General features: G+C 43.5%; 1 protein-coding gene across 3 annotated transcripts in view; it reads right to left on the reverse strand.

The window, feature by feature from the left end:
• Positions 1–14,294, reverse strand: part of alas2 (aminolevulinate, delta-, synthase 2) — a 17,767-nt gene extending 3,473 nt beyond the window's left edge. For 2 of the 3 annotated variants that reach the window (XM_061903822.1, XM_061903825.1), the window contains exons 1-6: positions 14,143–14,294; positions 5,928–6,280; positions 5,762–5,857; positions 5,463–5,685; positions 5,215–5,399; positions 1,214–1,393 (exon numbers count right to left, since the gene is read on the reverse strand). In XM_061903822.1, coding sequence (XP_061759806.1) covers positions 1,214–1,393; positions 5,215–5,399; positions 5,463–5,685; positions 5,762–5,857; positions 5,928–6,258 — 1,015 coding nt within the window. In that variant the 5' untranslated portion in view covers positions 6,259–6,280; positions 14,143–14,294. The remainder of the gene's footprint in view (positions 1–1,213; positions 1,394–5,214; positions 5,400–5,462; positions 5,686–5,761; positions 5,858–5,927; positions 6,281–14,142) is intronic. The other variant, XM_061903823.1, reaches the window with a different exon arrangement.
• Positions 14,295–25,742: the final 11,448 nt, after the last annotated feature.

The raw sequence follows: 25,742 nt of genomic DNA on the forward strand, positions 1-25,742 counted from the left end.
ACTCAAATAGTTGGTGAAGCAATTTGAGTGCTGCAGCAGAATGAGTCTAACGCCAGCTTAGAATGTTAAAGTAAAACGGTGGACATTTGTCAATGAAAACATAGAACATCTGCTAATGGTGTGTTTGATGGAGAAGCAGCTTGAAGGAGATACCATGGAGGTCCAATCCCTGAGGTAAATTATGTGCATTATTGCTTCATAAAACTATTCTCAGGCCATTCAGTCAATCGCAACTGGAATGTTCAGTTTGTCTTAGAAGAGGTTTCGCCTCTCATCCAAGTAAGCTTCATCAGTTCATGCGCATTGACTTAGAATGGTCAGATCTAGTCTTCAACACATGGAGGGCATTCCTGGGCAAGGATAGTTCCACCATAATATAGTTCAAAACAACTGTTGAGATGCTAAGAAGTGTGGAATGCACTCCCAACAGGTTTAAAAGAAAGTGCATCTCAAGCCTCCTTTAAAACCGCACTAAAATAACACCTCCAGGCAACTTCAGCCCTAAAGTAACACCCTTCCCCCTCCACATCCCACCTCCCCGGATTGTAAATAATCAAATGTATATACTTGTTATTATGCTCTCTATGTCCACTACTTGCTGTACATATCCTACGAAGTCAGACCTACACTGTTTTAAAGTCCATTTCTCAGATGATGCAATTGTTGATGACTGAAGTGGTGATATCAACCAAACCTACCCACCTCCACATCCCATCATTACACTATATCTTCTGTGTTTTTGTAGAGCTGTTGTATAGATATTACACAGAATAATAGAGCCGCCAGAGAGACCAATTTCCTCGCATAAGACACATTTGTAAATACATTTTCCAACAACACAATATACACTGACTGGTCACGGCATTTGCGGCACCTGCAAATCTAATGTTATGCAAATTGAATATGAAAACATAATTAAACAATTCAATAATCAATCAATCAATTAAAAATGGAATTTGTTAATTGTGTTTTATGCAGCTCTATTATCTCATTTGATTGTGAATTTGTGCCTAATAAAGAGTCTGTAGCCACAAACAAATGACACACAATCAAGAGCTAGTTTGACTTAACATAGACATTTATCAATACATATTTATAATGTAAAATATCCCTACATAAGCAAGTGGATAATCTAAAATATACATTTACATTAAAATTTAGTCAAAGGCTAGTCTGCAATTTTATTCGTAATTGAGGACGTTCCAATCCTTACCGTCCATTGAATGCACCGTCTCGAATGCCACTATTTTGGGCGCCTTCGGGTCAGAGCGTTTCAGTAGCTCCTCCAGGTGTTGGCTGTCGTTGTGGCGAAAGATGAAGCGCTTGGCTCCACTGTTCCTGATGCCCTGAATCATTGAGGCGTGGTTCCCGGCATCAGAGTAAATCTCACAGCCTGTGCATGTGACAGTAAACACACCGTGAATCCTGAGATTATACAAACCCCGTTTCCATATGAATTGGGAAATTGTGTTAGATGTAAACATAAACAAAATACAATGATTTGCAAATGATTTTCAACCCATATTCAGTTGAATATGCTACAAAGACAACATATATGATGTTCAAACTAATAAACATTTTTTATTTTGCACATAATCATTAACTTTAGAATTTGATGCCAGCAACACGTGACAAAGAAGTTGGGAAAGGTGGAAATAAATACTGATAAAGTTGAGGAATGCTCATCAACCACATATATGGAACATCCCACAGGTGTGCAGGCTATTTGGGAACAGGTGGGTGCCATGATTGGGTATAGAAGCAGCTTCCATGAGATGCTAAGTAATTCACAAACAAGGATGGGGTGAAGGTCCCCACTTTGTAAGCAAATTGTCGAACAGTTTTAGAACAACATTTCTCAACGAGCTATTGCAAGGAATTCAGGGATTTTACCATTTACGGTCCGTGAAATCATCAAAAAGTTCAGAGACTCTGGAGAAATCACTTCATGTAAGCGATGATATTACAGACGTTTGATCGCTCAGGCGGTACTGCATCAAAAACCGACATCAATGTGTAAAGGATATCACCATATGGGCTCAGGAACACTTCATAAAACCACTGTCAGTAACTACAGTTGGTCGCTACATCTGTAAGTGCAAGTTAAAACTCTACTATGCAAAGCCAAACCCACCGTAATAAAAACGATCCTAAATTTTTGTTTAGTACGGTAGCATCGCTAACCCAACAAGGAACCCCTTCCAGTAGCTCAACCCACTCATCTGATGACTTTATGCAATTCTTTAGTAAGAAAATTGAAGTCATTAGAAAGGAGATTAAAGACAATGCGTCCCAGCTACAACGGGGTTCTATTAACACTGATACGATGGTATACGCGGCGGATACTGCCCTCCAAAATAGTTTCTCTCGTTTTGAGGAAATAACATTAGAGGAATTGTTACAACGTGTAAATGGAATAAAACAGACAACATGTTTACTTGACCCTCTTCCTGGGAAACTGATCAAGGAGCTCTTTGTATTATTAGGTCCATCAGTGCTAAATATTATAAACTTATCACTCTCCTCGGGCACTGTTCCCCTAGCATTCAAAAAAGCGGTTATTCATCCTCTTCTTAAAAGACCTAACCTCGATCCTGACCTCATGGTAAACTACCGACCGGTGTCTCACCTTCCCTTTATTTCAAAAATCCTCGAAAAAATTGTTGCGGAGCAGTTAAATGAACACTTAGCGTCTAACAATCTATGTGAAACCTTTCAATCCGGTTTCAGGGCAAATCACTCCACGGAGACAGCCCTCGCAAAAATGACTAATGATCTATTGCTAACGATGGATTCTGATGCGTCATCTATGTTGCTGCTCCTCGATCTTAGCGCTGCTTTCGATACCGTCGATCATAATATTTTATTAGAACGTATCAAAACACGAATTGGTATGTCAGACTTAGCCCTGTCTTGGTTTAACTCTTATCTTACTGATAGGATGCAGTGTGTCTCCCATAACAATGTGACCTCGGACTATGTTAAGGTAACGTGTGGAGTTCCCCAGGGTTCGGTCCTTGGCCCTGCACTCTTCAGCATCTACATGCTGCCGCTAGGTGACATCATACGCAAATACGGTATTAGCTTTCACTGTTATGCTGATGACACCCAACTCTACATGCCCCTAAAGCTGACCAACACGCCGGATTGTAGTCAGTTGGAGGCGTGTCTTAATGAAATTAAACAATGTTAGTGATTCCCAAAGCCCAAAAAAAGTCTGCGGGCTATAGAGCGTTTTCCGTTCGGGCTCCAGTACCCTGGAATGCCCTCCCGGTAACAGTTCGAGATGCCACCTCAGTAGAAGCATTTAAGTCTCACCTTAAAACTCATTTGTATACTCTAGCCTTTAAATAGACTCCCTTTTTAGACCAGTTGATCTGCCGTTTCTTTTCTTTTTCTTCTATGTCCCACTCTCCCTTGTGGAGGGGGTCCGGTCCGATCCGGTGGCCATGTACTGCTTGCCTGTGTATCGGCTGGGGACATCTCTGCGATGCTGATCCGCCTCCGCTTGGGATGGTTTCCTGCTGGCTCCGCTGTGAACGGGACTCTCGCTGCTGTGTTGGATCCGCTTTGGACTGGACTCTCGCGACTGTGTTGGATCCATTGTGGATTGAACTTTCACAGTATCATGTTAGACCCGCTCGACATCCATTGCTTTCCTCCTCTCTAAGGTTCTCATAGTCATCATTGTCACCGACGTCCCACTGGGTCATTATTGTCACCGATGTCCCACTGGGTGTGAGTTTTCCTTGCCCTTATGTGGGCCTACCGAGGATGTCGTGGTGGTTTGTGCAGCCCTTTGAGACACTAGTGATTTAGGGCTATATAAGTAAACATTGATTGATTGATTGATTGATTTATCAACAATATCCTGAAACGCCACTGGCTTGGCTGGGCCCGAGCTCACCTAAGATGGACTGATGCAAAGTGGAAAGGTATCCTGTGGTCTGACAAGTCCACATTTCAAATTATATTTGGAAACAGAGGACGTGGTGTCCTCCAGAACAAAGAGGAAAATAACCATTCGGATTGTTACAGGCGCAAAGTTCAAAAGCCAGCACCTTTGATGGTATGGGGTGTATTAGTGCCCAAGGCATGGGTAACTTACACATCTGTGAAGGCACCATTAATGCTGAAAGGTCCATACAGGTTTTGGAGCAGCATATGTTGTCATCCTTATTTCAGCAAGACAATGCCAAGCCACGTGTTACAACAGCGTGGCTTCATAGTAAAAGAGTGCGGGTACTTTCCTGGCCCGCCTGCAGTCCAGACCTGTCTCCCATCAAAAATGTGTGGCGCATTATGAAGCGTAAAATACGACAGCGGAGACCCCGGACTGTTGAACGACTAAAACTCTACATAAAACAAGAATGGGAAAGAATTCCACTTTCAAAGCTTCAACAATTAGTTTCCTCAGTTCCCAAATGTTTATTGAGTGTTGTTAAAAGATAAGGTGATGTAACACAGTGGTGAACATGTCCGTTCCCAACTACTTTGGCACGTGTTGCAGCCATGAAATTCTAAGTTAATTATTATTTGCAAAAAAAAACTAAGTTTATGAGTTTGAACTTCAAATAACTTGTCTTTGTAGTGCATTCAATTGAATATGGGTTGAAAAGGTTTTGCAAATCATTGTATTCCGTTTATATTTACATCTAACATAATTTCCCAACTCATATGGAAACAGGGTTTGTATGTCATCCTTTGATAAAATATGCATATTTTAGTGTTTCATTCAATCATTGGGTGAGACCCGCCCTGCGATGAGGTGGCGACTTGTCCAGGGTGTACACCGCCTTCCGCCCGATTGTAGCTGAGATAGGCACCAGCGCCCCCGTGACCCCAAAGGGAATAAGCGGTAGAAAATGGATGGGGGAGACCCTGTAGTACACCCTGATTCATGGGTCTTAAACTTGCAGCCAGCGGGCCTATATTTTTTGGCCATGCACTTGAACCCTGGGCGGCTGATCGTAAAATCTATTTTGGCAGTTTCGTCAGGCAATACAAAAGCAACTTCAGTTAAGCAAGCAGACATGTCGTTGACCATCTCCTGAGCAGTTCAATGGTGTCAAAATATTCAAGGACATTTATTCTCATTCTAGAACACCCAGATTTAGACCTATTTATTTTTGTTCACTGCCCTTGCACAAAGCCAAGCCAAACAGCAACAATCCCATTAAACACTTTTGGAATTAAGTGGACCAGATGTAGTACCTGGTAGAATCCTGGCCAAAGTGAAGAGTGTGGAGTCGTTTGCCACGAAACAGGAAGAGAAGACAAGAGCACCGTCCTTCTGATGCAGCTCAGCCAACTCCTTCTCCAGAGACACGTGGAAGTTACTAGTACCTGAGATGTTTCTGGTGCCTCCTGCTCCTGCACCGTGCCTGCTCAGGGCCTCACTGAAGAACAATGAAGAAAGTGTGAACAGAGCTCCAAATTTTCTTCATTATCACCACTTTTACCTGATGGTGCTAATAACCTGTGGGTGCCGACTCATGCCCAAGTAGTCGTTGCTGCACCACACAGAGACTTGGGACCTATCGCGGTCTGACACAGAGTAATCCTCAGCCAAAGGAAATGAACCGGCGCTACGGTTGACTGTCTTGAAGACTCGATAAGTGTGGTCCTTCTTCTTCTCAGCGATCTTCTCAGAGAAGAAGTGGTCATAATCATAGCTGGGCCCAGCTACATGAAAAATATATCTGTTATGTAATGCAATATACAATATTTAGGTGTGTATGTGGGATGTCGTAAAACACACCCATGTTGTCTTTGAGGAGGTGACTGATGGTACTGATTTGAGATGGTTTCGGGAGAATAGCCTCCTTTAAATCTTTCAACAGCGAGATCATCATGCCTGTAAGAAAATAATGCTCATTTGTCATCACGTCACAGTCATAAACAAAGAATCAAATGCTGAGTCTTACCCTCTTGGACATCCTCCTGCACTTCAGGTCTGGCTCGAACCATCCCGATGCGAGAGGTGACAAAAGGGCAAGCCTTTGATGTAGACTCGGCCACCTGAGGAGCCGTTTGAGCAAACATCCTCCTTTGCGCCAAGGTGGTACGCTGGCGACAGTCAGGGCTGGAATAGAATGCGCTCAGCTTGGCCTCCAGCGATGCCAAGCCAGAGACGCTGATCTGACGTGCAATGATGGGACACTGATTGGCCAGTGACAGCAAGGAGGGTCCTGATCTTCTCAAAGATGGCTTGGTGGCAGACTTGAAGAAGGGGCAATGGTGAAGGAAGGCAGCCATGTTTGCACCAGCTGTTTCTGCACTGAGTTAATAAGGTGGGAGATGACAACATCACTATTACTGCCGCCAGGATTGTAAAGGGGGCCAATGATATTTTCGGTCTTTTCTGACTTAAAAATTGTTACCTTGTTGGATACTGGTGTTAAACAATGCCATCAAATTATGAGATTCATGCATTTGGGTGCGAGCTTGCACGTAGTAATAATGGATGTCTGTAGTCTGTGTGTTTTTAATGTTTGTAGATTAAAATCTTCAAAGATCCCCTTTAAGTGATCCTTGGTTTGTCAGTGAGTTTGTTAGCAAAATAATTGAAACGGTAATGGACGGATTTTCATGAAACTTTGAGGACATATGCGAAATGGGATAAGGAACAACTTATCTGTATACTTGCCAACCCTCCCGGATTTTCCGGGAGACTCCCGGAATTCAGCGCCTCTCCCGAAAACCTCCTGGAAGAAATTTTTTCCCGAAAATCTCCCGAAATTCAGCAGGAGCTGGAGGCCACGCCCCCTCCCCCCAGCACAAACATGCACAGTTCGAAGCTTGAAAAGGAGGATTGCAGGCGGATCAGACGGCATTTAAAATAATTTTAAAAAACGACTGCTAATCCTCCTCCTTTTCGGACGGACGAACGCGGAGAATTAAAGTAGGAACACTCCGGAGGCAGACGTTCATTAAGAGGGGCGGACTCACCGGCTCTCAGCCATGTTTCCGTCACACAGAGGAAGTCAAGTCCGCGGGAAGTGAAGAAATCCTTCAGGATAAACGTTTTGTTTGTCAAAGATCTTGCGTTCACAAGACCAAACCTGGAGGGGGCCAGCACGTCCAAGGGCGCAGCTAATCCAGGTGGGGCCCGACCATACTTGCTAACCTTGAGACCTTCGATTTCGGGAGGTGAGGGGTGCATGGTCGGGGGTGGGGCGGAGGCGTGGTTTGGGGCGCTGTTGTGGCGGGGGGCGTGGTTAAGAGGAGAGTATATTTACAGCCAATTCACCAACTTGAGTATTTCATATATATTTTATATATATATATATATATATATATATATATATATATACGTTTGAAATACTTAACTCTCAGTGAATTCTAGCTACATATATTTATTTTATTATATATATAAATAAAATAAATAATTGAATTTCAGACAGCACCTATCAAATACACAGTAATAAAAACACAGTTGTTCTACTAACTGTACTGTGCTTGCTGGTTACAAAAAAAAACAACAACACTTACCTTTCACTATCTGAGTAACGTCACTTCCGAATTTCCAGAAGATGGCGCCACTATGCCACTGTGCTTTGCCCTGCCGTCTCTCGCTGTCAGCTGTGTTCGTTTTTGTGTTGTTTGTGTCTATTTTCGTCTCTGTCAGCTCACTGCTTGTGTATGACCGCCAAACACTATTGGATCTTTGCCCCTCTCCCACTGATATGATCAACTTCGACATTGGTTTTTCGACGTCCCAGTCAGCTTTTTCACCTGGCCGGATTCCTGCCTTCCTTTCCCGCCTCGTGGCTCCTCTCCCCCGCCACCTGCGGGCTGTGTGTCGGGCCCCACCTGGATTAGCTGTGCCCTTGGACGTGCTGGCCCTATCCAGGTTCGGTCTTGTGAACGCAAGATCTTTGACCAACAAAATGTTTATCCTGAAGGATTTCTTCACTTCCCGCAAACTTGACTTCCTCTGTGTGACGGAAACATGGCTGAGACCTGGTGAGTCCGCCCCTCTTAATGAACTTACGCCTCGGGAGTGTTCCTACTTTAATTCTTCGCGGTCGTCCAGTTGAAAAGGAGGAGGATTAGCAGTCGTTTTTAAAAATGACTTTAAATGCCATCAGATCCGCCTGCAATCCTCCCTTTCAAGCTTCGAACTGTGCATGTTTGAGCTGGAGGCCACGCCCCCTCCAGCTTCAGCTGAATTTCGGGAAATTTTCGGGAGAAAATTTCTTCTGGGAGGTTTTCGGGCGGGGCGCTGAATTTCGGGAGTCTCCCAGAAAATCCGGGAGGGTTGGCAAGTATGGGCCTGACACAGCCCTCAGGTGGAGGGGGAGAGGAGCCACGAGGCAGGAAAGGAAGGCAGGAATCCGGCCAGGTGAAAAAGCTGACTGGAACGTCGAAAAACCAACGTTGAAGTTGATCATATCAGTGGGAGAGGGGCAAAGATCCAACAGTGTTTGGCGGTCATACACAAGCAGTGAGCTGACAGAGACGAAAATAGACGCAAACAACACAAAAACGAACACAGCTGACAGCGAGAGACGGCAGGGCAAAGCACATACTGGCGCCATCTTCTGGAAACTCGGAAGTGACGTTATTCAAATAGTGAAAGGTAAGTGTTGTTGTTGTTGTTTTAGTAACCAGCAAGCACAATACAGTTGGTAAAACAACTGTGTTTTTATCACTGTGTATTTGCTAGGTGCCGTCTGAAATTCAACTATTTATTTTATTTATATCTATAATAAAATAAATATATATATAGCTAGTATTCACTGTAAGTTAGGTATTTCATACATATATAACTATATATGCATATGAAATACTCGAGTTGGTGAATTGGCTGTAAATAAAGGGAATAAGCGGTAGAAAATGGATGGATGGATATACACCCCTGCCCTCTTAACCACGCCCCGCGCCACAACCACGCCCCCAAACCACGCCTCTGCCCCACCTCCGACCACGCCCCCCACCTCCCGAAATCGGAGGTCTCAAGGTTGGCAAATATGCTGATCTGAATCATTTTTACTATCTTACTTCAGTACTTCTCAATTATTTTCTGTTGAGCCCAAACATTTTGTGCCCACCACCATTCTTTGCTTACTCTATAAATTATAATTTCTCTATAAAATCGTAATACCTACACCTCACCATAACATTAATATTTAATAAAATAAAAATAGGAAGAGGATAGGTTGATTGGCAACACTAAATTGGCCCTAGTGTGTGAATGTGAGTGTGAATGTTGTCTCTATCTGTGTTGGCCCTGCGATGAGGTGGCGACTTGTCCAGGGTATACGCCGCCTTGCGCCCGATTGTAGTTGAGATAGACAACAGCGCCCCCCGCGACCCCGAAAGGGAATAAGCGGTAGAAAAATGGATGGTTGGATGGAAAAATAGGAAGAAATGTTGATCAATTTACAATAAATAATAACATTGTCAACATTGTTTTTGAGTCTGTAGCAGAAAATATTTAAAGTGCATTAATTTGCCTGAAATCCCACCCAAAATTAAATCCTCATTTAAACTATAAACATTTTTGGAGTGACTAGAACCATCTGGTATTGAAAAATAAAATAACTCGATAAATAATAACTTAAAATTAATCAGCCACATTAACTCAAAAGCAAAATATATAAAACACTTCAACCGACAATACAAGAATTATTAAAACAGTTTTTGCTGATTTTCTTTTTAAACAAAATGAGGGAATCAGGATTATTGGATTTGATGAGCACATTTTTAGTGCACAGCTTTTCGAATCGGGGTTTGAAGCGTGATACTGCATGATACTGATAAAGCATCTTACCCAGGGTCACACGCGCCTCCCTGCCATTGCATCGTGCCCCCCGCAGAGGGTTCTGCCCTACTAGTTGAGAAGAATGTAACGTTTACATTTCTGTGTGTGCGTATGCAAGTGGCCCCGCAGACACAAATACCGTGAAAAAATGGCACTACCTATCTTTTGGGGCTTATTTTGACTACATTACTTTACATTTACAAAACCCAAAACCAGTGATGTTGGCACATTGTGTATATCATAAATAAAAACAGAATACAATGATTTGAAAAACCTTTTGTGTGACAATCTGTCACTTCATTTCTGTTAGTTTTTCGTGTTTTTGTATTTACTTCCTGTTCAGTGCTCTTATTTTGTTGTATTTTCTGTTTTTATTCACAGAGCACTGTTGTTTTTCTGTTTTCGTTGATTGGCAGCGGTTCACACCTGCTGTCAATCACACTAGTGTCTATTTATGTTTCACTCGAGCACTCCTCAGTGCTCGATGATAAAATCTATGTTGAGAACGTTTATCTGCACGACTGCTTTATGTTTGCTTTTGTTATTTTCTTATATGTATTAAATATTCTTACCTTCACTCAACTCTCCTGGATTCTTGCATACTCGGGGACACACAACAGCAGACATGCGAGTTCCCAACAGTATCATCGAGCCAGAAAGTGTCCTCGCGAGAATCCCTGTTGGCAACCCTCAGCCGACGTTCTGGACCGCACAATTCCTGGAAGACTTGAAGGCCAGGTTTGTGCGGTCCCAGCCAACAGACGCGGACCCTCTTCCCGGCTACGGCTACGGCTACGGCTCTCCGACCGCCGCGTCCTCCGCCGCCATCCTTCCTCTCGGCAACGCTGCCGGCTACGGCTCACCGACCGGCGCGCCCGCCTCCTCCTTCACGTCTCGCGGCTCCCGCGGCTCCGTCGCCGACTACGGCTCTCCGACCGGCACGCCCGCCACCGCCATCCTTCCCGTCGTCTGCTGTGCTGCTTCTCCCTGCTCCTATGCAGCTTCCAGCGGCCGCTCCCCGGCTGCTCTTCCTGACAGCTCCCGCTCTCTTTGCTGGTTCCCCGAGGGTTCCAGTGGAGCCCACTGTGAGGTCTCTTTTGTCCTCCTGCTGGGACTCGGTGCGGGACGTGTCTTTGTCCCTCCTCCTGGCCCCCTCCCGCCCGTCCCTGGTTTTCGCACCGGGGGACTCCGACGACGAGGCACGTTTTCCCGCAAGTGTGGACGGCGTCTGGCAGCCGCCTAGTGGAGGGGGGCCTACAATACACAGCGGTGCAGCCAGGCACAAACCGCTGTCATCCTCGCAAGCGTCTCCTTCCACGGAGACATCTACGTCCCTGGCGGGCTTTCGCACAGCCCCAACGCCGGCTCCACGCCAAGTTCCAACGCCGGCTCCACGCCGAGCTCCAATGTCGGCTCCACGCCGAGTTCCAACGCCGGCATTACGCACGGCTCCAACGCCGCCAGTAGCAGCACCACGCCAAGCTTTGTCGCCGCCGGCATCTGCTACTCCTCGGCCGGCATCTGCTGCTCCTCGCCCGGCATCTTCATCTGTCGTTTCCACGCCGCCGATGACGCCTGCTACTACTCGCGGCGGTGCAGCCGAGCACACGCCGCTGTCATCATCTACGCCGCCGATGACGCCTGCTGCTTCCACGCCGCTGTCATCCACGCCATCATCTTCTCCCACGAAGACATCGTCATCACCGGTGGGACTTCGCATGACACCGCCATCATCATTGTCGTCATCGTCGCCGCCTGCTCCAACGCCGGCATATGCTGCTCCTCGGCCGGCATTTGCTTCCCCTCGCCCGGTGTCTTCATCTGCCGCTTTCACGCCGCCGATGAAGCCTGCAGTTTTTACGCCGCCGATGACGCCTGCGGTTTCCACGCCGCCGATTACGTCTGCTGCTTCCCGGCCTGCTTCAGCGCGCCCGCCTCTACGTCGGCCGCGGATGTGGCGGTGCCCTGCGCGTTCTCCTCGCGGGACACACTCTCCTCTTTTTCGGCCAGTGATGTGGCCGTTCCCTGGCCGCCCGCCTCGCCAGTTTAAGCGGCGCTATACGCGCCGCCGCAACCTGACTTTCCCTCGCTGGCTGCGGGGACACGAGGTTTGGCGACCCTCCACCAATCCCTCCCTCCACCCTCCCTTACATTGTGGACTTTTTTCCATTTTTCTTTTTCCAGGGAACATCTGGTATCTGTTCCTTGAGGGGGAATTGGCAGCGGTTCACACCTGCTGTCAATCACACTAGTGTCTATGTATGTTTCACTCGAGCACTCAGTGCTCGATGATAAAATCTATGTTGAGAACGTTTATCTGCACAACTGCTTTATGTTTGCTTTTGTTATTTTCTTATATGTATCAAATATTCTTACCTTCACTCAACTCTCCTGGATTCTTGCATACTCGGGGACATTTTGAATCTATATTCAATTGAATAGACTGCAAAGACAAGATACTTAACATTCAAACTGGAAAACGTTATTTTTTGCAAATATTAGTTCATTTAGAATTTGATGCCTGCAACAAGTTTCAAAAAAGCTGGCACAAATATCAAAAAAGACTGAGAAAGTTGAGGAATGCTCATCAAACACTTAATTGGAACATCCCACAGTTATACAGGCTAATTAGGAACAGGTGGGTGCCATGATTGGGTATTAAAGCAGTTTCCATGAAATTCACAAACAGGGATGGGGTGAGGGTCACCATTTAGTGAATAAATGCTTGAGCAAATAGTCTAAGAACAACATTTTGTCACCAGCTATTGCAAGGAATTTAGGGATTTCACCAACTACAGTCAGTAATATCATCAAAAGGTTCAGAGAATCTGGAGAAATAACTGCACGTAAGCCAACATTGAATGCCCGTGACCTTTGATCACTCAGGCGGTACTGCATCAAAAACCGACATCAGTGTGTAAAGGATATCACCCCATAGGCTTAGGAACACTTGAGAAAACCACTGTCAGTGTGTGTCAATGTGTTTTTGCCATTAAATTCGAAGTTAATGATTTTTCGCCCCAAAAAAATGTTTCTCAGTTCAAACATTAAATATATTGTATTTGCAGTCCATTCAATTTAATATAATTTGAAAAGGATTTGCAAATCCTTATATTTTGGTTTTATTTACGAATTACACAATGTGCCAACTTCACTGGGTTTGGGTTTTGTAGATTTCAAGCTTCAACTTCAGTGTGTGTATGCTTCTTTCCCCACATCCACTAACACAGACCAATATATTTCCTTAAACTTGCTATTGATAACTCAAAAAGTTATAGGCACTTGGTCAGAAATGTAATAAGGAAAAAGTGATTACATTTTGTGGGTGATCTTGATAACCGTCTGGATTCAGGACTTTTTTACTACTGACAGGTAGAGTCTGACGGAAGTCTGCCATGTCCCGATGTCTTTCTAGTTATTTTCGTGCCATGAATTGACTGTGCATCTGCAATCTTTCTCTCTACATTGCAGACAAAAAAAATTTCCTTCATTTTGCAGTCAATGTGGTTGTCAACCTTCTACATATGAGAGCAAAAGGTGCAACCCTCAGGGTGCGGTTTATCTTCTCCCTGCAGGCGTTTGCTGTGCTGCGTTACACACGTCATCACCAAAGACTAGTGTCGCATACTCATATATAAGACACAACAAAGTGTCTCAAATTCTTATTCTTAATTATATTTGAAAATAAAGCTCATTCTGCTGCCAAGGAATATATTATGTTGCCAATAATTTTTATTGTATGTGTTAATTTACCAAAATAATAGAAACGGCTTAACGTCATGCAAAACAATTATCACAATAATAAAAATATTGTTAGATTAATACCTCTCTGAGAGAATGTATACTTTGCCACTTAATAATTCTACAAATATGCTGAATCTAGATTAATTATTTTTTGATTATTATTCAAATGCATCTATGCACAGGTTCAGTTTACGAACAGTCAGCTGCATTATGTCCTTCGTATGTATATTTTGGTCTGTTGTCAAAAGATAAGACAATTCTTAGGATCTGTGCAGGCTTTCTCTTGTGGTCAAATGTTATCTTTACATGAGCCTGTCAATGAACAAAAGTGGGTCAAATTGTATTTTAAAATCATACATTTCAGCATCTAGTTTCAGACTGTCAATAGCAAAAAAATACCATCATTTGTTTAACTTTAGCCGGCAATATAAGAATGTAATATTAGTTTTTAATATATTTTACTTCATAAATTGAAACATACCCCATGGAAGAATAGAAAATGGATAACACCGATACTATTTACATTCTCATATTTTTAAATACACGTTTAATCACATTTACTACCATTCAATTCAATTGAATTATCACTGCACATAAAACAACACAATTTTCATATAGCAAAGACTCACCTGTTGACCTGCACTGAGGACGAACTCCAAAACAGCTAATAGACCAAATGTCAAGAAGACTCCACACTTATCGGTACATTATGCAATCAGCTCTGCCCCCACCCCTCCAACATGTCACAACTCACCATTTAGGGTTGCACCCATGAAGGAGGGTTTTCTGCCAATGATGACATCCCTAGTCATAATTACAGACCACAGTCTCCCGTCCAAAGGCAAAACCCAGTAACTCAATTTTGGTCAAAACTGAGCTTTTAATAATTTTGGAGTTCCTAGGTGATATGCTTTACATTAGTGTATGCGATATTGTAATTTGTTCCGTAAGTAAGCTGTTACGCGCATGGCAGGACCTAGCAACTACCACATAACCGTGTAGATACAACAGAAAAACCTAGTATCTAAAGGGACCAATCGGAGCTTCTTTGTCAGTCGCCTTATTGTCTTTAATGAGACATTTGCACGAATGGGGGCCGATGGTCAACCTGATTATGTGATATTATGGCACGAGGGGATATTTGGAAGATTGGCCCAGGACGTTGCAAGCACCTTCATTAAATGTATTGTTCTTGATTCTTCCCCTTGCATATTCTTTTGGGCAGATAACTGTGGAGGTCAAAATAAAAACTGGACGCTGTACACGGCTCTTGCCCAATGTGCAAACGCAGAAGGGGGCCCACCCGAGATTGTGATAAAATATCTGGAGAAACGGCACACGTTCATGAGAGCAGATTCAAACCATGGCTCAATCGGCAAGAAAATGAAAGCTCAAGAAAACATCTATACGTTTGATGACTTTGCAGATCTTTGTAAGACAGCATCAAGATAGATTGGTTTTCCTTTGTTTTCTCAAAATCAGCTAGACGTGAGTTACTAGGTTTTGCCTTTGGACGGGAGCAGTGTAGGTACATTTTTATGGATATGCGAAATGATCTGATCATCATCACAATACTTAAAATACTGTTGTTTTTGTTTGACTGTGTCAGTGTTTGAATGAATGAAACACAATGTAAACACAATTATAATCATTGATAAAAGTTGTATATTTTGTATCAATACTATTAAATACAAATTTAGTTTAATTTAAACCATATTGCGACAGTCGTTGTACCCATCTGCTGTTTGTTTCAGAAGCCGCATTGGCATAATTTGGCTATATTTATAATTTGTTACTTCTATTCTGACTCCTTTTATTTTTTGTGAAAAACATTTTTATCCTGTAGTATGCCCTTTGTGGCATCCTTATGTATAGCATAAAATATAAATTTTAAGATATTAAACCTCAATGATATAAGCCATTGGTTCTCAAACATTTTTCACCAAGTACCACCTCAGAATACACTTGGCTCTCTAAGTACCACCAAAATGACCAACATAAAAGTACAGTAGCAAAGTAGGCCTAAGTATTCATTACAAACAAGGCACTTTATTTGACAGGTATATTTCATATGTTTGGCCATTGTAGCATTAGTTTGAACCAGGGGCGGTTCTAGGCATGCTTATATGAGGGGGCAGTCAGAAATGTGAAGGGGGCATCATGTGTACACATCATGCTCCAGCACTTTTTGTTCTGTGCTTATAGTAACAATGCTTTCTTCATTGAAATGGGTCTTTAGCTATGTGTCCAACCCCAACCTGGAGTAGTGGATAGCACTTTGTCAGGCCTCTACCTTCAGACTTGTCCAACTTGGGTGTCCCACCTGAAGACAAAGCTCCTGCTGGTATAGCTCTTACGGTCACTGAGGCACGCAAACCCCCTGACCACAATAAGGTGGCAATCCCTCAGGGGGGGAAACATTAACATTGCTGCCATATTTACGACAGGGGAAACAGAAGCAGGCGTCTCGCACCACAGAATACTCTAGCCATGGTCGTGTGCGGTACCAGGCAGGATTGAATGATCTTAATGTTGTACCAAATGCACGCTTTGGGTAGTCACCCAGTATTGGCTGAGAGGGTGTGTTGCCAATTAAGTCACTGCGTAGCTGAGCAGGCTGCTTTGGGGGAGCGCTTGTTGGGGGGACGGAGGGAGCTGGTGCAGGAGAAACAGTGCTTGCTGGTGCTAAAGGTGCAGTATTGCCAGCTGCTGTCCCTGATGTACTAGCAGTAGCATCATTGCTACTACTACATGCAGGAGCAGGACTAGACTTTTTAAATGCTCTGAAAAATGGATGCATTACAGAGCATTAACTTTCTCTTTGTGAGCTGCTGGAAGCTGGAGCAGAAAATAAGTAAGCTTGAACGACAACAGAAAAACCTGCTGTGGGCTCCATCAATTGGTACGCCAAATAATCACTTGATTAAAGTACAGTGTTTTATTTTCCGATATTCAAACACAGTGTTACTGTTCAAACCATGGCCGGCTCTACGCAGGGGCAAGAGGGGGCAGAGCCCCCTTAAATACATGTCTTACCCCCTCAAATCAAAATTTGAGAAAGCAAATTTTAATAAACTCACAAAATTACTACATCACAAGTTGAAAAAATTATCTGCACAAGCGGAAAAATCCGCCGAAAAAGGGACACACACGATATAGAAGTGTCGGCTTCTCTCTCATCCCTCCCTCCGCTGTGCGTGTATTCCACATTCCACAGGCTGCGCAGCAGACACACACCCCTTAGCCCTCAGTAAACATCCAATCACTGTTGCAGTATGAAAGTAAAAGAAAAGGAAAAGTTGTCTACATTTATCATATACTTGTTAGGATGGGTGTATTTGTGTAGTCTTATCCGTCATAAACACGTTTATCGTCGCGGACTTTCGGTGCTACGGAGTTCCCTTTTTTTTTTTTTTTTTTTTACATCTTGACGAGAGCAGTGACAGCGGAGGCTCTGAGCAGCAGTGGTTTGGAAGGCAGAGAGCCTCCACTGTCCCTGTAACAAGCTACAAGTCCTTTATGATGCTGTTAATGACGATAAAAATGAAACATAAGGTATATATCCTGCTTAGAAGTCCTCCTCTGCTGTCCTCTGTTCAGAGCGGAGTCCCTAGCAACGGCCCGTTTTACTTAGCAACGGTCTGGCAATCGACTGCTGGAATTATTTTTCTGTTGTTTTTCTTGTAATTCTACATCGTCAACCTTTAATGTTTCAATCTATATTTTGTAATAAACAAATTATAAGTTTCATTTGATATGAACAAGACACCTAAAAACAAAAAAACACTGCCGTTTTCATCAATTTACAAGCAAGTGGGCAACACACATACATTGGAGTGAATGAACTTTGTGCCCAGATGAGTGCCCACGTCCACTGCATGTGACAAACTGAAGACAAGTGACCCTTGTCTGACAGACCCCTGTTAAGCCCCGCCCCAGGCTGTAGTCCTGTACTGTTGTTTTTTTTTCTTCATGTAATGTGATTAGGGACGGCGTGGCGCAGTGGGAGAGTGGCCGAGCGCAACCCGAGGGTCACTGGTTCAAATCCCACCTAGAACCAACCTCGTCACGTCCGTTGTGTCCTGAGCAAGACACTTCACCCTTGCTCCTGATGGGTCCTGGTTGGCGCCTTGCATGGCAGCTCCCTCCATCAGTGTGTGAATGTGTGTGTGAATGGGTAAATGTGGAAGTAGTGTCAAAGCGCTTTGAGTACCTTGAATGTAGAAAAGCGCTATACAAGTACAACCCATTATTATATCAATTACATGAAGAAAAAAAAACAACAGTACAGGACTACAGCCTGGGGCGGGGCTTAACAGGGGTCTGTCAGACAAGGGTCACTTGTCTTCAGTTTGTCACATGCAGTGGACGTGGGCACTCATCTGGGCACAAAGTTCATTCACTCCAATGTATGTGTGTTGCCCACTTGCTTGTAAATTGATGAAAACGGCAGTGTTTTTTTGTTTTTAGGTGTCTTGTTCATATCAAATGAAACTTATAATTTGTTTATTACAAAATATAGATTGAAACATTAAAGGTTGACGATGTAGAATTACAAGAAAAACAACAGAAAAATAATTCCAGCAGTCGATTGCCAGACCGTTGCTAAGTAAAACGGGCCGTTGCTAGGGACTCCGCTCTGAACAGAGGACAGCAGAGGAGGACTTCTAAGCAGGATATATACCTTATGTTTCATTTTTATCGTCATTAACAGCATCATAAAGGACTTGTAGCTTGTTACAGGGACAGTGGAGGCTCTCTGCCTTCCAAACCACTGCTGCTCAGAGCCTCCGCTGTCACTGCTCTCGTCAAGTTGTAAAAAAAAAAAAAAAAAAAAGGGAACTCCGTAGCACCGAAAGTCCGCGACGATAAACGTGTTTATGACGGATAAGACTACACAAATACACCCATCCTAACAAGTATATGATAAATGTAGACAACTTTTCCTTTTCTTTTACTTTCATACTGCAACAGTGATTGGATGTTTACTGAGGGCTGAGGGGTGTGTGCGGGTGTGTGTCTGCTGCGCAGCCTGTGGAATGTGGAATACACGCACAGCGGAGGGAAGGATGAGAGAGAAGCCGACACTTCTATATCGTGTGTGTCCCTTTTTCGGCGGATTTTTCCGCTTGTGCAGATAATTTTTTCAACTTGTGATGTAGTAATTTTGTGAGTTTATTAAAATTTGCTTTCTCAAATTTTGATTTGAGGGGGTAAGACATGTATTTAAGGGGGCTCTGCCCCCTCTTGCCCCTGCGTAGAGCCGGCCATGGTTTGAACAGTAACACTGTGTTTGAATATCGGAAAATAAAACACTGTACTTTAATCAAGTGATTATTTGGCGTACCAATTGATGGAGCCCACGCACCACTAGAGCTACATGTACCACAGTTTGACAATAACTGCTATCGGGCAAGGTTGTCCAAACTTTTCCAGCAAGGACTGCATACAGAAATTTTGAAGAATGCGGGGGCCACTTTGATAAATTCTCTACTTTAAAGATACTAATACCAATACGATGAATGTCAAAAATATATCCTAAACCAAGGCTGCCAAACTCGTTTTCATTGAGAGCCACATTGCTGTTATGGCTGCTGTCAAAGGGGCCTAAGGCCATGTCCACATGAACACAGATACTTAATAAACACATACTTATCTCTGCGTTTAGGCCTCTTGACCACACGCAGACGCATACTTTTGTTTTTAAAAACACAGACTTTTGCAAACTCTGGCTAAAGTGTAGCGATCCAAAACTCTCCGCTTAGCGTATGCGTGTACAGCGCACAAACGGAGACTTGTGATGACGTCACGGTTATGCGCTGTCATTTACAAGCTCAACAACACTGCCTTGCTGGCTTTAAACACACTTTGAGAGGACTTACTGTATGTTTGAGCGTAAACATGCTGCTCTTTTCACAAAACATTAATAAAGAAGACACATCAAAATGGGACACTCCCGCCGGCGCAAATTACAGTCAGCTGTTTTGGATTTGATCGGTGGCGAACCTCCACCTGATGGGACAACTTTGACAAGCAAGACTTTTTGTGTCATAAGAAAGGTGCAACGTTATCTTATGTGTTTAGTCCTTGTTTAACGACAAATCATGAGGTTAACTTATGTAAATGGAGCCGGGCGCGACCGTGCTCGCGTGTAAAAAGCAGCCAAGCAACTAAAAAAACATAATGTAGCGTCATCCTTGTAGTGTGTACTGATGTTTAAGACAGGTCGTGAGTTCAAACCCCGGCCGAGTCATACAAAAGACTATAAAAATGGAAGCCATTACCTCCTTGCTTGGCACTCAGCATCAGGGGTTAGAATTGGGGGTTAAATCAACAAAATGATTCCAGAGTGTGGCCACCGCTGCTGCTCACTGCTCCCCTCACCTCCTGGGGGTGGAACAAGGGGATGGGTCTAATGCAGAGAGTAATTTCACCACACCTGGTGTGTGTGTGAGACTATCAGTAGTACTTTTTACATGTACCACATCACTGTCTATTAGGGGTGTGGGAAAAAATCGATTTGAATATGTTGTGCGATTCAGGATCATTTTTAAACATTTCTAAAAAATCGATTTTTTTTTTTTTAATTATTATTATTTTTTTAATCAATCCGACAAGCCACTACACAACAATACCATAACAATGCAATCCAATTCCAAAACCAAACCTGACCCAGCAACACTCAGAACTGCAATAAACAGAGCAATTGAGAGGAGATAAACACGACACAGAACAAACCAAAAGTAGTGAAACAAAAATGAATATTATCAACAACAGTATTAATATTAGTTATAATTTCAGCATAGCAGTGATTAAAAATCCCTCATTTACATTATCATTAGACATTTATAAAAATAAAAAAAAAAGAACAATAGTGTCACGGTGGCTTACACTTGCATCGCATCTCATAAGCTTGACAACACACTGTGTCCAATGTTTTCACAAAGATAAAATAAGTCATATTTTTGGTTCGTTTAATAGTTAAAACAAATTGACATTATTGCAATCAGTTCATAAAACATTGTCCTTAACAATTATAAAAGCTATTTATTTTTTTATTTTTTTTAAATCTACTACTCTGCTTGCATGTCAGCAGACTGGGGTAGATCCTGCTGAAGTCCTATGTATTGAATGAATACAGAATCGTTTTGAATCAGAAACATATCGTTTTTGAATCGAGAATCAAATCGAAATTGAAAAAATCAATATATTATCAAATCGTGACCCAAGAATCGATATTGAATCGAATCATGGGACACCCAAAGATTCACAGCCCTAATGTCTATCATGAAATGCTTTATAATTCCATTGATTGATTGATTGAAACCTTTAGTAGTAGATTGCACAGTACAGTACATATTCCGTACAATTGACCACTAAATGGTAACACCCGAATAAGTTTTACAACTTGTTTATGTCGGCATCCACGTAAATCAATTCATGGTAGTGAGAGTTTTGCAGCGGTACATGCACGTCCCTGTGCTTTATTTAGGCATTTAAACATACAAAATGGTTTACTCGGCTCGTTAGTGCGTGCCGATTTTAGAAATAATGTACACTTCACTGCATATGTAATACATCACCATTTTGCTGAACATGGTATAATTCTACGAGTGCTGGGTTTTAGCAGCACAGGTGTGCATTCGATCTTTAATAATGTTCCCGCGTCTCTGTGTACGTGCAGGCTGGTTTTAAAGGTAATGTACATTTTATTGTACGTCTAGTATATCAAAATAAACATAGTAGGAGGTGTAATGCTGCACCAAAGTCAGATATTGATGCTTTTTCCAGGCTTCTGATTGGACAAAATGTGCATGACAGCAAGCGTATGCGTTTGTGTATAGACAGTTTTGAAACTACACTTGTGTGGATGGAAATCGTTTTAACCCCAAATTTGTGTTTTTAAAACTTTCCATGTTCGTGTGGACATGGCCAAAGGCTGACATTTTTAAGGGGGAATCGGGTCAGCTACGTTTTTTTTGTTTTGGTTTTTGTGTGTAATGTTCTTATCCTGGACGTGTTTATACTGTCTTTAGAATATTTCGCGGGTCAATAATACAAGCCGTGGGCCACAAATGTACCCGGGCTGCACTGTGGGCACGCTTGCTGTATACAGGTGAAACTCAAAAAATGTTTTGGTTCAAAGTTTCGTGTTTACCAGCAATCAGATTTACAGGGTGAAACTAATATGTGACATAGGCTCATGACATGCAACTCATGTTATTTCAAGACTTATTTTTGATATAATTTTGATGATTACGGCTTACAATTTATGAAAACCTTGAATTGAAAATGTCAGAAAATTTTTGGTTTCCAAAAACTGTATACCAGGGGTCACCAACGCGGTGCCCGCGGGCACCAGGTAGCCCGTAAGGACCAGATGAGTAGCCCGCTGGCCTGTTCTAAGAATAGCTCAAATAGCAGCATTTACCAATGAGCTGCCTCTATTATTTAAATTGTATTCATTTACTCGCAAACTGGTCTCGCTTTGCTCGACATTTTTAATTCTAAGAGAGACAAAACTCAAATCGAATTTGAAAATCCAAGAAAATATTTTAAATACTTGGTCTTCACTTGTTTAAATAAATTAATTTATTTTTTTATTTTGCTTCTTATAACTTTCAGAAAGACAATTTTAGAGAAATAATACAACCTTAAAAATGATTTTAGGATTTTTACACACGTATACCTTTTTACCTTTTAAATTATTTCCTCTTCTTTCCTAGCAATTTAAATCAATGTTCAAGTATTTTTTTTTTTTATTGTAAAGAATAATAAATAGATTTTGATTTAATTCTTCATTTTAGCTTCTGTTTTTTCGACGAAGAATATTTGTGAAATATTTCTTCAAACTCAAGATTAAAATTCAAAAAAAATATTCTGGCAAATCTAGAAAATCTGTAGAATAACATTTAAATCTTATTTCAAAGTCTTTTGAATTTCTTTTACATTTTTTGTTCTGGAAAATCTACAAGAAATAACGATTTGTCTTTGTTAGAAATATAGCTTGATCTAATTTGTTATATATTCTAACAAAGTGCAAATTATATTTTGACCTATTTAAAACATGTCATCAACATTTTAAAATGAATCTTAATCTGGAAAAATTGCTGATAATGTTCCATAAAACCTACTCAGTGGCCTAGTGGTTAGAGTGTCCACCCTGAGCTCGGTAGGTCGTGAGTTCAAATCCCGGCCGAGTCATACCAAAGACTAAATGGGACCCATTACCTCCCTGCTTGGCACTCAGCATTGAGGGTTGGAATTGGGGGTTAAATCACCACAAAATGATTCCCTGGCGCGGTACTGCTGCTGCCCACTGCTCCCCTCACCTCCCAGGGGGTGATCAAGGGTGATGGGTCAAATGCAGAGAATAATTTCGCCACATCTAGTATGTGTGTGACAATCATTGGTACTTTAACTTCAACTTTAAATTATTTTTTCATTTTTTCCTAAAGATTCGTTCTAGCTAGTTTTTCTGTTCTTTTTTTTTCAGTTGAATTTTGAATTTTAAAGAGTCGAAATTGAAGATAAACTATGTTTCAAAATTAAGTTTTAATTTTTTTTTCCTGTTTTCTCCTCTTTTAAACCGTTCAATTAAGTGTTTTTTTCATCATTTATTCTCTACAAAAAAACTTCCGTAAAAGGAAAAAAAATATACGACGGAATGACAGACAGAAATACCAATTTTTATATATATATATATATATATATATATATATATATATATATATATATATATATATATATATATATATATATATATATATATATATATATATATGAGCTGCCACCTTATCGTGGTAGAGGAGTTTGCGTGTCCCAATGATCCTAGGAGCTATGTTGTCCGGGGGCTTTATGCGCCCTGGTAGGGTCTCCCAAGGCAAACAGGTTCTAGGTGAGGGATCAGACAAAGAGCAGCTCGAAGACCTCTATGAAGAAGACAAAACATGGACCCAGATTTCCCTCGCCCGGACGCGGGTCACCGGGGCCTCCTTCTGGAGCCAGGCCCGGAGGTGGGGCACGATGGCGAGCGCCTGGTGGCCGGGCCTGTTCCCATGGGGTCCGGCCGGGCACAGCCCGAAGAGGCAACGTGGGTCACCCCTCCAATGGGCTCACCACCCACAGCAGGGGCCATAGATGTCGGGTGCAATGTGAGCTGGGCGGCAGCCAAAGGCAGGGCACTTGGCGGTCCGATCCTTGGCTACAGAAGCTAGCTCTTGGGACGTGGAACGTCACCTCACTGGGGGGGAAAGAGCCTGAGCTAGTGCGCGAAGTGGAGAAGTTCCGGCTGGATATAGTCGGACTCACCTCGACGCACAGCAAGGGCTCTGGAACCACTTCTCTCGAGAGGGACTGGACCCTCTTCCACTCTGGCGTGGCCGGCAGTGAGAGGCGACGGGCTGGGGTGGCAATTCTTGTTGCCCCCCGGCTCAAAGCCTGCACGTTGGAGTTCAACCCAGTGGACGAAAGGGTATTGAATTGAATTGAATTTAATTATATTTATATAGCGCTTTTCTCTAGTGACTCAAATCGCTTTACATAGTGAAACCCAATATCTAAGTTACATTTAGCCTCCCTCCGCCTTCGGGTGGGGGGACGGGTCCTTACTGTTGTTTGTGCTTACGCACCAAACAGCAGTTCAGAGTACCCACCCTTTTTGGGAGCACTCGAGGGAGTACTGGAAAGTTCTCCCCTGGGTGATTCCCTTGTCCTACTGGGGGACTTCAACGCTCATGTTGGCAACGACAGTGAAACCTGGAGAGGCGTGATTGGGAAGAATGGCCGCCCGGATCTGAACCCAAGTGGTGTTTTGTTATTGAACTTTTGTGCTCGTCACAGTTTGTCCATTACAAACACAATGTTCAAACATAAGGGTGTCCATATGTGCACTTGGCACCAGGACACCCTAGGCCGCAGTTCCATGATCGACTTTGTAGTTGTGTCATCGGATTTGCGGCCTTATGTTTTGGACACTCGGGTGAAGAGAGGGGCGGAGCTTTCTACCGATCATCACCTGGTGGTGAGTTGGCTGCGATGGTGGGGGAGGATCCCGGACGGACCTGGCAGGCCCAAACGTATTGTGAGGGTCTGCTGGGAACGTCTGGTAGAGTCTCCTGTCGGAGAAAGTTTCAATTCCCACCTCCGGAAGAACTTCGAACATGTCACGAGGGAGGTGCTGGACATTGAGTCCGAGTGGACCATGTTCCGCACCTCTATTGTCGAGGCGGCTGATCGGAGCTGTGGCCGCAAGGTAGTTGGTTCCTGTCGTGGCGGCAATCCTAAAACCCCTTGGTGGACACCAGCGGTGAGGGATGCCGTCAAGCTGAAGAAGGAGTCCTACCGGGTCCTTTTGGCTCATAGGACTCCGGAGGCAGTGGACAGGTACCGACAGGCCAAGCGGTGTGCGGCTTCAGCGGTCGCTGAGGCAAAAACTCGGACATGGGAGGAGTTTGGGGAAGCCATGGAAAACGACTTCCGGACGGCTTCGAAGCGATTCTGGACCACCGTCCGCCGCCTCAGGAAGGGGAAGCAGTGCACTATCAACACCGTGTATGGTGCGGATGGTGTTCTGCTGACCTCAACTGCGGATGTTGTGGATAGGTGGAAGGAATACTTCGAAGACCTCCTCAATCCCACCAACACGTCTTCCTATGAGGAAGCAGTGCCTGGGGAATCTGTGGTGGACTCTCCTATTTCTGGGGCTGAGGTCGCTGAGGTAGTTAAAAAGCTCCTCGGTGGCAAGGCCCCGGGGGTGGACGAGAACCGCCCGGAGTTCCTTAAGGCTCTGGATGCTGTGGGGCTGTCTTGGTTGACAAGACTCTGCAGCATCGCGTGGACATCGGGGGCGGTACCTCTGGATTGGCAGACTGGGGTGGTGGTTCCTCTCTTTAAGAAGGGGGACCGGAGGGTGTGTTCCAACTATCGTGGGATCACACTCCTCAGCCTTCCCGGTAAGGTTTATTCAGGTGTACTGGAGAGGAGGCTACGCCGGATAGTCGAACCTCGGATTCAGGAGGAACAGTGTGGTTTTCGTCCTGGTTGTGGAACTGTGGACCAGCTCTATACTCTCTGCAGGGTTCTTGAGGGTTCATGGGAGTTTGCCCAACCAGTCTACATGTGCTTTGTGGACTTGGAGAAGGCATTCGACCTTGTCCCTCGGGAAGTCCTGTGGGGAGTTCTCAGAGAGTATGGGGTATCGGACTGTCTTATTGTGGCGGTCCGCTCC

This window comes from Nerophis ophidion, linkage group LG06, assembly GCF_033978795.1.
Source record: "Nerophis ophidion isolate RoL-2023_Sa linkage group LG06, RoL_Noph_v1.0, whole genome shotgun sequence".
NCBI classification, from domain to species: Eukaryota; Metazoa; Chordata; class Actinopteri; order Syngnathiformes; family Syngnathidae; genus Nerophis; species Nerophis ophidion.